The sequence below is a fragment of the Leptidea sinapis genome, chromosome 26 (genome assembly GCF_905404315.1).
Source record: "Leptidea sinapis chromosome 26, ilLepSina1.1, whole genome shotgun sequence".
Classification (NCBI taxonomy): domain Eukaryota; kingdom Metazoa; phylum Arthropoda; class Insecta; order Lepidoptera; family Pieridae; genus Leptidea; species Leptidea sinapis.
In genome coordinates this window covers 7528836-7542248 of record NC_066290.1, presented here as the reverse complement: position 1 = coordinate 7542248, position 13413 = coordinate 7528836, and the positions used below count along the sequence as shown (strand labels likewise).

The window sequence follows — 13413 nt, the reverse complement described above, 5'->3', positions numbered from 1 at the left end:
AAAATAAGTGAAGTATCATCAGCAAACAATACAATCTCATGGCTATCATCTACCACAAACGGTAGATCGTTAATATATATATAAGAAACAAGAAAGGACCGAGAATAGAACCCTGTGGAACACCTATTCGCACAGGTTTACCCGAAGACCGTTTGCCATTTACATCGACTATCTGAACTCTTTCGCTTAAATATGATTTTAACAGATTTAGGGCTCTATTTTTCACTCCATAATGCTTTAGTTTTAGGAGTAAAGTTTCATGGTGGACGCAGTCAAATGCTTTTGACAAATCACAAAAAATGCCCAATGCATCCTGTGACTCTTCCCAGGCGTCAAAGATGTGCTCAATGAGTCTAGTACCCGCATTAATTGTTGATAAACCCCTAGTGAAACCAAACTGATTTTTGTTCATTAATTTACAAAAATGCATTTGTAGCTGTTGAAGCAAAAGTTTTTCAAAAATTTTACTACAAACAGGCAGCACTGAAATAGGTCTGAAATTAGCAGGGTCAAAAGAACTGCCCGATTTAAACAAAGGTATAACTTTGCTGTATTTCATGAGGTCAGGGAACACACCCTCATCTATGCATTCATTAAATATTATTGCTAATTCAGGTGCTATAATGTCAAGTATGTATTTAACAATATTAGTCGAATGGCCCCATAGGTCTTTTGTATTTTTTAGGTTAATTAATTTGAAGATTTTTATTATATCGCTACCTTTAACATACTTAAATTTCAAGTCAGTAGAAGATACTGGTACGTGTAATTTAAGCATATCATATGCTGCTTTTGGCGAAGCGTTAAGGTATTTGGTCGTGACAATCGGGATTTTGGAAAAGTATTTATCAAATTCATTTGCAATTTCTATTTCCGAATTTATAACGCGATTATTAATATTTAAACATATAGAGGTGTTACGGCAATTCGATCTACCAGTTTCATTGTTAATTACACTCCAAGTCGCTTTTACTTTATTATTACTGTTTTTAATTTTATCTGCAATGAAACGTGTTTTCGCTTCATGACAAACTATTTTAAAAAGCTTGGAGTATTTTTTTACATATATTTTAAATTCTTCACTATTATTGTAATGTTTCTCATAATAAAGGTCATATAAGCGTTTACGACTTTTGTGGATACCCATTGTTGCCCAATCATTAAAACTATGTTTGTTGTTTACTGTCACCGTTACTGGAGTAAAAATCCTGTCAAATTCCTCACAGAAGGAATTGAAGACTAAGTTATAGTGAAAATTAGCAGTTTCACCACAGTGTAAAAATGGTATCGTATTTACCAAATTATTTCTAAACCTCTCAAGACGGCTACCCGTAACTGGTATAATCGTCACCTTTTTTGGTCTGACATTGTCCAATCTTGTATTTACTTTTATAAGTTGCCCACTATGGTCGGACTGAAGATTATTAATTATGAGTTTACTAGTAATAGTAACATCTGTAAAAATATTATCTAAACAGGTTGCTGTTGTAGAAGTGATTCTAGTAGGTTCCCAAAATACATTGAACAAATTAAAACTTTGAAATAAATTTTTAAGGCTAGTACAATTGGCCGAAGGTTCAAGCAAGTTTATATTAAAATCTCCACACACTATAATTGACTTGCTAGTTTTGCTAAATTTTGATAGTACCTCCTCCATTCTATGTTGGAATTGTTCATATGATGCAGTGGGGGGGGCGGTATACACTTACAATAATAAATTGCTCTAGTTCTGAATATATATTGCTGAAATAATAATTATGAGCGGCGGCCAACTTTGAATTCAAAAATGATCACAGATTCATTCTCTGCACTCTCGAGAACCTCGGACACGATATCCATATTGCTGAAATTATAATTTTGTGCGGCGGCCATCTTGGATTTCAAATATGATCACACAATCGTTCTCTGCACCCTCGAGAACCTCGGAGACGATATCCATATTGCTGAAATCATAATTTTGTGCAGCGGCCAACTTGGATTTCAAAATTGATCCCAAAATCGTTCTCTGCACCCTCAAGAACCTCGGACACGATATCCATATTGCTGAAATCATAATTATGAGCGGCGGCCATCTTTGAATTCAAAAATGATCACAGAATCGTTCTCTGCACCCTCGAGAACCTCAGACACGATATCCATATTGCTGAAATCATAATTTTGTGCGGCGGCCATCTTGGATTTCAAAAATGATCCCAAAATCGTTCTCTGCACCCTCGAGAACCTCGGACACGATATCCATATTGCTGAAACCATAATTATGAGCGGCGGCCATCTTTGAATTCAAAAATGATCACACAATCGTTCTCTGCACCCTCGAGAACCTCGGAGACGATATCCATATTGCTGAAATCATAATTTTGTGCAGCGGCCAACTTGGATTTCAAAATTGATCCCAAAATCGTTCTCTGCACCCTCAAGAACCTCGGACACGATATCCATATTGCTGAAATCATAATTATGAGCGGCGGCCATCTTTGAATTCAAAAATGATCACAGAATCGTTCTCTGCACCCTCGAGAACCTCAGACACGATATCCATATTGCTGAAATCATCATTTTGTGCGGCGGCCATCTTGGATTTCAAAAATGATCCCAAAATCGTTCTCTGCACCCTCGAGAACCTCGGACACGATATCCATATTGCTGAAACCATAATTATGAGCGGCGGCCATCTTTGAATTCAAAAATGATCACAAAATCGTTATCTGCACCCTCGAGAACCTCGGACACGATATCGATATTGCTGAAATCATAATTTTGTACGGCGGCCATCTTGGATTTTAAAAATGATCCCAAAATCGTTCTCTGCACCCTCGAGAACCTCGGACACGATATCCATATTGCTGAAATCATCATTTTGTGCGGCGGCCATCTTGGATTTCAAAAATAATCACAAAATCGATATCTGCACCCTCGAGAACCTCGGACACGATATCCATATTGCTGAAATCATAATTTTGTGCGGCGGTCATCTTGGATTTATCTAACTTCCCTAAAGTACATATCTACAAAAATCCCGCGTGGCATAATATTCAAAATAATATAACGTAAATTTAATACGCTGTCGCATCATCATAATTTTTTTACTATGATTCCCGCTTTGTACTTGTTTGCTAAAATCTTACGTAATGTGAGCCCGAGAGACGCGAACACAGTACCTTCCTTGACAGTGGTCACGGGCGTACTGCTGGCTTGAGCGAGCATGCAACCAAGGCGTCGCGTTTGGTTTATTACGAAAAAAATTAATATAAAATAATTCATAAAGCGTATTGATAAATCCCACAGTGAAAACTTATAAATACTAATAAACTATCGAATAAAATAAGTTTTGTGTTTATAGCTATCATAGTTTTATGATAATATAAACAATTCAAATAAAAAAGACTATTTTTCAAAAAATAAATCTATCGAGATTATTTTTCGTAATCGTGTTTTCGAAACAGCGATAATTTAGATAAAGAAATCAAGATAAACATGTCAAAAAATTGGAACAGTAGTATTTGTAGAAGTATTTTAAGTAGATTTTTAAAAATGTTACTTTTTAGGACTATAGCGCCTTAATATATAATTGCGCCAGGCTGCTACCGCGGCAAAAACAGCTCACAATATCAATCTTGCTTTTTGAGAGGGCTCTGCTGTTGCTAATCAACGCACCGTGCGATTTTGGTTTAAACACTTTCGTGATGGAAAATTTGATTTGGAGAACGAACCACGTGGAAGACACACAGGTGAATAACAATGAATTGAAAGAGATGGTGGAAACTGATCCGAGCTAAACTACACAGGAATTAGCGACATGGTTTTGGTAAGGTAACGTACCAACAATATTGCCTCATTTGCGTCAAATTAATATAATAAAAAAATATGAAAAATGGGTGCCTCATGATTTGACTGATCTGCAGAAAGAATCGCGTGTTGAAACTTCTGTTGCCTTGTTGAATCGATACTGAAATGAAGGAATATTGGATCAAATTGTGACACGCTATGAAGAGTGGATTTTTTTTTTGAAAAACGTAAGCGAAAAATGCAATGGCTGACCCCGGGTCAAACGCCGCAACAATGTCCTAAAGCAAAGCTTACCATTAAAAAATTTACCTTAGGTAACTGTTAGGTGTTATTCTCTATAGCTTTCTACGATCTGGTGAAGCAATAACGGCAGATGTACTGTGCCGAACTCCGAACAATGATAGCAAAACTAGCAGTGAAATAACTAGCATGAATCGATCATCACCATTATTGCTCAGATAACGCGAGATCCCATACAGCACGAAAAACCGTTTTAACTCTGCAGGTACTGCAATTAGAAGCCATTCGTCACCATCCGTATTCGCCAGACCTTGCTCCAACGGACTACCATTTTTTTCACAATTTTCTACGTGATAAAAACTTTTTCTTCGCAGTTCAGTACAAAATGCTTTCACATAGTTTGTCAAATTTAGGTTACCACAGTTTTATCGCAAAGACATAAATGACCTTCCTATTAGATGGCAGCAATGTATAGATAGTAATACTAATTGTTTTGATTAAACTAATATTTTACCAAATTTTTCTCAAATCTTAGAATATTATACTGTAAACTAGCTGGCCCAGCAAACGTTGTATTGCCGATATTAAAGTCGCGATACAAAAGTAACTGTTGATCGTAGATGGGTGAAAATTTGAAGTTGTATGTATTTTTTAATGCTGACTCATAATCAAACAAATTAAAAAAAAAAAACAAAAAATTAAAAAAAAAATCGTGGACCACCCTTAACATTTAGGGGGATGAAAAATAGATGTTGTCCGATTCTCAGACCTACCCAATATGCATTCAAAATTTCATGAGAATCAAGCCGTTTCGGAGGTGTTCAAAGTTTAACACCATGACACGAGAATTTTATATATTAGAGATACTCTCAGTTGCGAATGCTAGTAACGTCATCACTACATATTTTTAATGGTCGTCTATAATGTAGAATGGTTGGTTTCCTTGGTTAGTATTTAAATTCTCTTTGTTAGTTAGAACCTTCCAAAAGTGTGGAGTGCTATGCCGGACGACGTGGACGTCACAGCTAGGGCAATTTTTATATCAAATGTTTAACCTGTGCCTCCTATTTTAGGGGCATCTAAAACCTTCATCACTATTATTAATTAGGACAATATTATGTCATAAACTCTTGACATTTTCTCAGCATTAAAACAACATAAATCTTAAATTCCTTGTAAAAGTCTCGAATGCTTATAGTTTGTTTCTCGTATATACTATTTTCTAGATTTTCAGATATTCTACTACTTTATTCAATTCAAATAAAGTTTGATCAAAAAAAGTTGATCAAAATCTAATTTACTTAATAACAATTCTTAACGTCTGTTATGCAGTATATCTTGAGCCATACTTTGACGATAAGTTTGCTAAAGAAGTTGCAGGTCGATAACTTGACAGAAGAATATCATGAAGGCAAATAAATGCCTAATTGATGTAGCTGAACAGCATAAGGCAGCTTCAGAAAGCGTACTTTCCCAGTGAGAGTCGTCTTTTAACTGACCCATTGCTTTACAAACCCTTTGAAATGTTTCAAAAATAGAAGAATGAAGGAAAGAAGTAGGGCCTTTAATACTACGCTGAGTAACAATCTCAAGTGAAAGCAAACACTGTTGTTGGGATGAACTACGTAAATATAGCCCATAGCGTCTGATTTTCTTACGTCAGGATACCCTTCAAATACCGTTCCTTGTTTCCGCCGTTTCGTGCCGTTCGTTCGCGCCGTCCCGTGGAATTTTTAAGTTGCTTGGTTCTTTGGTTTTTAAGGTGATATAACCTGGGACTACATCATAATATGTCAGAGGGGAAGTTTTTGATTTAAATAGTTTTTTGATTTAAATAGAGCAAGAGTTAACACGTTTTTTTTGTTTAAAAAACCTCGCGACGATGTACAGACGTAGCTGGCTACACTACCCCGGGAGGGCGAGTGGGTGACCAATAAAATTCAAGTAGCGTACCAATCGGCACTTCTGATTTGCCACGGCCAATAGACGAACAAGCGGTGTTATGAAAATAGAGATTCAGAACTGACGTACTTTAGACATTGGTAACATGTGGCGCCTGTGAAATCGAGGCCCCGTGTGGTTGCCCTGCCGCCACCACCAAAAGTCGCCACTACACTTCACCAAGTGTGACAGCAATGAAAGATCTACAACCAATCACCGACCGACTTCTCGACCGCTTGTGGAGCACGTGAGGTTCACTAGAGGACAACGTGATGTCCTATCATGGACTACGTGAAGTTCACTGGCGATAACGTAGCGTCATTCCGTTCACCATTTTCAAAAACTAGCTGAAACATCATAAAACATCATAAGACAAAATTCGAAATGCGCTGCCATGTGAATTATAACTATGTGCAACATCTGTACTATTCCTCTTTATTCTGTCATGGTGCCATCGAGAGGCGCCAATTCGGATTCACATGGAACTATTCTCACTTCTGGACGGGCGCCCCCCAATACTGGTTTCTTCTATTTGACCACATACAAAGAAGATAGGCTCGAATAACCGACGATCAAGTCATCTGCAATCGGCTGGAGTCTTTGGCGTTACGTAGAGATGTGGGTTCTCTCTGCATCTTCTACCGCATATACCACGCAGAGTGTTCAGAGGAGTTTTTCAGGTTGACACAGCAGCCGAAGTCCAACATTAGACATTACATCAAATTGCAAATTTCCATCCGCGTCGTGTTGAGTCTTCCATTTTAGAAATTTAGCGCATCCGCGCGTTTTCTAGAAATTTATTGCCTCGCACAGCCACTCTATGGAGTCAATATCCGCCTGCAATTTTTCCGATACGACTTAGGAACCTTCAAGCATAGAGCACACTCCGAATATAAAGGCCTGCAACGCATCTCTTGACCTCTGGTGTTGCGTATGTCCTTAGGACCCTGGCCTCATCACTTCCCAGCATGTTAACCTCTTGCCCGATTGCACCCTCTGATTTAAGGAACAAACAAATTTATGAACTCAGAAGTAAATATCAATATTTATCTCTGTTATATATTCACATCTACTTATGTTGTGCATACCTTCTATTGAGATGCATGAATTTAGTTTATATATTTTATATTTCTATACCAGTGTTGGTATATATAACACTATAACTATGTCGCTGATACTGCATCGGCTATGAGAAAAGTCGGTAACTGCAATGAAGTCTTTGTTGGATTCGGTGGAAGTCCCTGAAAGAACCCACTACACGTCTCTACTCACAACATTGTTATGAAAAATATAAATATTTGTTTCGTTTATATTTTTGCATTATGTGTGAAAGTGCCTGAGAATTTATTATTTACGCTTACTTACGAGATAAATCAGCGTCAGATACAAATGAGATTACAATTATTATTACATAAATAGCTTTTCAAAGTTTTTCGTTATCATCAAGTAAATTTCCAACTTTTTCGTTTGAATCTTTCTGAAAAGGTTTAAAAGTAGGAATAAACTACTACTAATTAATTACTAAATACTAATTGCGTTTCACATTAATGTTATTAACGTGGTCATAATTATTGTTATCGGATATTATAAGTTAATGTCCGATATTACAGCCACCTTTGATCTCATCAAATTTTATTTAAGTATAACTAGACATTGCTTCTTAATAGTGTGCTGCAAACGACTGCCAGCATGTCATTGTATGTGTTGTGCTTATGAAAATAATTAAAATATCATAATGGTGTTCCAGACAATAGAATTTGATCCTATGTGCGACAGAGACCATCCTCAGAAAATTTCTTTCGAAGATGTATCTGCCGCTGCCTTTAGAATACAAAGTGGGATTATTAAAACGCCATGCGTGGTAAGTAATATTTCCTTTGTTTCATAAATTTCATATTTAATTGCTTAAATTTTAATATTAACAATTATCGCTACGAAGGATTCAACAATAACTGCGAATGAATCGAATTTTAAGTTGTAGCAATCCTAAGTATTGTTTTCAGTTTTACTTTTAATATGTTTTGCCTACACGGTAAGTCCAGTAGTAAGTCTTTTGTTGGGCGATGTTCTACAACTTTTTTGAATTGTTATAAGACAAAGAAAGTTTAAGTGATTTCGTTGAAACAAAACTACCTCTCTAGGGATAGGAGCGAACGCCCTCAGGCTTTTTTAATAACATATTTTATTGTTACAAAACTTTATAAAAACAAAAACAACTCGCTGAGATTCTAGCGCCCGTTCTTCACAGGTCGGAGGATGGATTTTCGAATGGGTTGATGACTTTGACGTTAAATAAGTTATTCTAAATCCTATTATGAATAAAAATATTTCAATTTGATGCTACTTTCTTCCTTTGAATCAGCAAGAATACGGAAACAGATTCCTTACTTTTCCCTTACAGTTTTTACATATAATTATACTTCTTTTCTCCTGTCTACTACTACTACTATCTGAGAAAATCACCGATATTTATATCTCCGTCCTCCGATGTCTATACCCCCGCGGAAGGTATATACCATCGTCAAATAGTAGATTGTTAACCGAGGGTCGAAAGAATCAATTCCCGAGGTATTTAGACGTCCGAGCGCAGCAAGGGCGGCTATAGGCCGAGTAGGAATTTCGAATATGAGGAAAATAAAAGTAGTTGTTTATCTAAACTATTTATTGATAATATATAATAATATTAGTAGTACCTATTTAAAATTGATTGTCAATTTAGGACAATTTATGTCGACTTTGTAAATTTTAAATATGGAACTCACCGCGTAATTGTTGCGGCTTATTCCGCTCAAAGAAGTTTGCACTAAGTTCACACTGGCTGTTTAGAAAGTCACATGGCCGCAGCATTTTTTTTAACAGCTGATAGCAGTTCTATTTTTAAAGTTCATTCCGGCCCTTAGGTGGGAAGTAATTTGTATGAGTTTTTCTCTCTCTATGGAGGGAAGCAGCATTTTCCAACCAATAATCAGATCAAAACAACATTACTTTCCGAGTATGAGTAATGAAAAATTATTTTATTCATTTTTTTCAGGATAAATCGTAAAAACTATTTACTTATTATTTTATATGCATCTACAAAAGTTTATAAGTAAGATTTTTTGTTCTTTTTCTAGAAATCCCACATGTCTCAAACATATGGAACGGATATTTACCTCAAAAATGATTTTCTTCAGCATACAGGAAGGTATGTTATATTTTATAATTTAAGATAAAATCCTGTTCATTGGCCGTGCAATCTAGGCTGGTAACGCATTTGTTTTTATAATAAAAACGACAACACAATTACAAAAGAGCCGTTCAAAAGCAATGAAACGTTACAAACCTTTACATCCATACACACACACACAGACGTGAGGACACCATCGCGGGAATAGTCAGGGAAGCTTTTTAGGACAAAAAAACAAAAACGTCGAGATCTGAAAAAAAAAAATCGATTTTTGAAAAACGGGGTAAAACCACTTCGGGTATGGGTACCTAACGGGGTAAAACTTCTCGAAATTTTCGAAAAGTATCAATTTCAAGTATATCTTAGTGGGAAGTAAAAAAAAAGCAAAATAGGAAAAGTATTGCGATTATAAATAAAACACTTTTAGTAGGGTTAAAATATGTACGATTTTTTTTATGTCACATCATGCGATCAGTCGTGTCAGTCTTGAGATGTGTGCTCCGTGGCGTAAGAGCGCTGTTTCCGGTGAAGTCAGTCCTATATGTTTAGTGTCTGTATCCTGTAAAAGTCAACTATGACTGACATGTTGACAATTGACCAGACCAATATTCTTCGCGGCGTTTTTCTTAGTACTTAGCTGGTTAGAATGTATTTGCACTCTCCGTTTATAGCATATTTCAGTTTCAGAAGATTAAATAGCCAGACTTTTGTTATTTTGGTAAGCCAATTTGCATTTGGTATTATCTTTACAACGTTATTCTGTGTACTATCAGAGAATTTGACGCGTTGCGGTCCTAACGCTGTAACGTAACGCTTGAAAATCTGACGCTCCGAGCGACCCGAACGTCCGTATGTAAGCTTCGCTTCAAAACCCCTTGATTTAGCTGATTGATCTGTCTATATCTGGGCTCATTTTGTTCTTTACAGAGTAGTTTGATTTGCTGAATAATGTTTGTAGTCGTATCGCTTCTAGGTTGCCATTTATTCGATCCTCTCTATAGAGAGGATAATAGTCCCTATACCAAAGGTGTGCTTTGACCAACGCGCGCTACGTGCCTACTGTCTACCATACCATCTGGTCATAATGTGGGTCTCTCTCTCTCTGGTTTTATGTCCAACCTGATACACAGACTTCGCCTTCTAAAATATGGTACCCTGGAAAACACCAATGGGCTCATATTTCATATACCTGTACGCTAATAATCATAACATAGCCACGTCTACATATAGATGTATATATATTTTGTTATATTCCGTATTCTAGGTTCCGTATACCAACTGTGCTCTCAATCAGTGACTCATGCTTAGTTTATGTTATTATTTCGACTTTGATAACATGCCAGACATCAATGCCGAAGGAATTTCACGTTGATATTATGTTTAATGACATTTCATTATACACGCGTTTTAATATTTTATAAAGTATTTTGTATTAAACTGCCCTACGAATTTTCGGTCAGGCCACGTGTCCTGACGCGAGTTTAACATTTTATACCCATCCCAAGAAAAAGAAGATTTCACTTCAAAAAAATATTCAAAAATAAAATAAGTGCATAATCCACCTATATAAATTAATTTTCCATTAGTACCTACTATCATTTCGTAACAACCTACAAAGGTGGTGGATATAAAAGAAAAGAAAACTTTTAACAATCATAAGTGTCATTTCCATGACCTACATGAAAAAAGTAATTTTAATTTGTTTTCATTTTGATTTGGTTATACCTAGTAGGCATCTTTAGATTACTTTGTAACAAACTTAGTGCACGAAGTAACTAATAACGGAATCGGCTGCTTGTTAATGATGACGAACACATTACCCACGAAGACTTATCTCGCGGCTTAATTAAACAATGGTGATAAATAAAATTAACGACTTAAGTCACGTAGTACTTTATGGTTACAAAGATATGAATCAAAAACCGCTAATCATCGTAGGTATCTCAAGTCTATCAGCATGTCTGTGGCCTTTGCTATCTACGAGACAAATCTCTTTTAGACTATTATATATTTTTGTTTGGGTTTGCGAACAGATTAAGTATTACAAAATATATTAGTCTAATGGCCTGGATTCACTTTGATTAGTGATTAGTGCAGGTGATTAGTTGGCTGCGTAGTAACGTGATTAGAAGCGGGTTCTATTTTTTTGCGAGTGAAGTGCGAGTAGCCACGTCCCGCGCGCCCTTCCTTCTTTCTCACTAGCAGCGTGCCTGCCAATAAACACGAGAGCAAAGTAATATTCAAAAGTTCTTCGGTTTCAGATACCACCGCGTTTAATACTTCTTTAAGTACTTCTTGCAATTGCAAGAGCCCTTCTCTATGTTCGTCCATACTTGCTGATCGACACCTAACAACTGAATATACTAAACAGAGCCACTCAACAAGAATTGGACACTACTTGCACTATACACCTACACTAATCATCCTCAATAACTAAACACTTGCACTCGCACTAATCAAAATGAATACAGGCCTTTACTAGTGTAAAATTTTATTTTCATTTACATTAAACATATCTATTGAAGTAGGCGTTACTTTGCGGTAATCCATAATTATCCAAATGTTTTGAGTTTTCCTTAGTATTAATTCAACCAATATTTGTCAAACAGTTCAACACGTGTTTCGCCTCTACACGAGGCATCCTCAGGACATGTTGACTCGCCAAACTCTGACACGAGACATGGCATGAGACACCAGTCTTTATTATGGAATCAGCACTAAGGAAATCAAAAAGACAAAAGTCAAGACATTTGGATAATTAAAGATATCGTTATTTTCATTCGATAAAAATTTTGACCAAGGCAAGGAAACCAAAAATGTAAACCGGTTATCAAGTTTGAGTACTTTTTAACCGACTTCAAAAAAGGAAGAAGTTCTCAATCGCTGTATTTTTTATGTGTTACCTCAGAACATTCGACTGGGTGAACCTATTTTAATGATTTTTCTTTTATTTCAAAGCTTTATTTTTTAAGTCGGTGTCAGCTAAAGTGATGGGTGAGATGTGCTTGTGCCGCACAAAGATTACTTAGATTAATTATTTATATTTTTTTGTACTTTTTAGTGCATATTATATCTATTGTTTTGGGATACTATTTTTGAAATCGCATGTTTTTTTTTTGTTAATTTTTTTTTATTCGGTTATGTTCTACGTAATCAAAATTTTAGTTTTCGGTTTTTATTTTGAAAGGTTTTTTCTATCATTTGTTAGACTACAGTTTTAATTTTATTGATATTAGTCTAATTTTTGTTTAACAACACTGTATGAAATCTAAGGATCTACGGATCATCTTTAATCCCAATTATATATATATATATAAAAAAAAGTGAACCGTCATCATCATCATCATCAGCCGGAAGATGTCCATTGCTGGGCAAAGGCCTCCCCCAAACATCGCCACGACGATCGGTCCTGGGCTGCCCTCATCCAACGTATTCCGGCAATCTTGACCAGATCGTGGGTCCATCTTGTAGGAGCTGTGAATGTCTGCTTATAAATGCAACACTCAGTTTTTTTTTATGAAAATAAGGGACGAGACGAGCAGGACGGTCAGATGTTGGTAATTGAAAAGCCCTACCCATTACAATGCAGTGCCGCTCAGGATTCTTGAAAAAACCATAAATTCTGAGTGGCACTACAATTGCGCTCGTCACCTTGAGACAAACGATGTAGTCTTATTTGCCCAGTTATTTCACTAGCTACGAGGCCCTTCAAACCGAAATACAATAATGTTGTGGTACCCATAATTTAGCCGGCTTCCTGTGCTAAGGAGCCTCCCACTTGTATGAATTAATTAACATTTAATATATCTAAGAATTTATATTTAATTTCTATAACAGTTTTAAAGAACGCGGAGCACGCAACGCCTTACTTCTGCTGTCATCTGAAAACAAGGCGCGCGGAGTAATCTCAGCGTCCCTGGGCAACCACTCCCAAGGTCTCAGCTATCACGCGAAGAAACTCAACATCCCAGCGACAGTCGTGATGCCGAACATAGCTCCAATCATGAAGATTGAGAAATGCCGATCGTACGGCGCCGAGGTGATCGTGCACGGCCATGACATGAAGGAAGCGAAGTACCACGCTATGATGTTGGCCAAGGAGAAAGGACTTACTTACATTAATGGGTATGTTATTTGACAGTAAATAGGCAAAATACTACGACGACGAGACGAGTAGGACGTTCAGCTGATGGTAAATGATAGGCCCTGCCCATTACAATGCAGTGTCGCTCAGGATTCTTGAAAAACCCAAAAATTCTGAGGGGCACTACAACTGCGCT

General features: G+C 36.6%; 2 protein-coding genes across 2 annotated transcripts in view; one reads left to right on the top strand and one right to left on the bottom strand.

The window, feature by feature from the left end:
- LOC126972348 (L-threonine ammonia-lyase) overlaps window positions 1-13413 on the top strand; it is a 31423-nt gene that overhangs the window by 4468 nt on the left and 13542 nt on the right. The window contains exons 2-4 of the mRNA XM_050819032.1: window positions 7715-7828; window positions 9081-9151; window positions 12971-13258. Coding sequence (XP_050674989.1) covers window positions 7715-7828; window positions 9081-9151; window positions 12971-13258 — 473 coding nt within the window. The remainder of the gene's footprint in view (window positions 1-7714; window positions 7829-9080; window positions 9152-12970; window positions 13259-13413) is intronic.
- Window positions 1-13413, bottom strand: part of LOC126972325 (uncharacterized) — a 768748-nt gene that overhangs the window by 743304 nt on the left and 12031 nt on the right. The window lies entirely within an intron of this gene.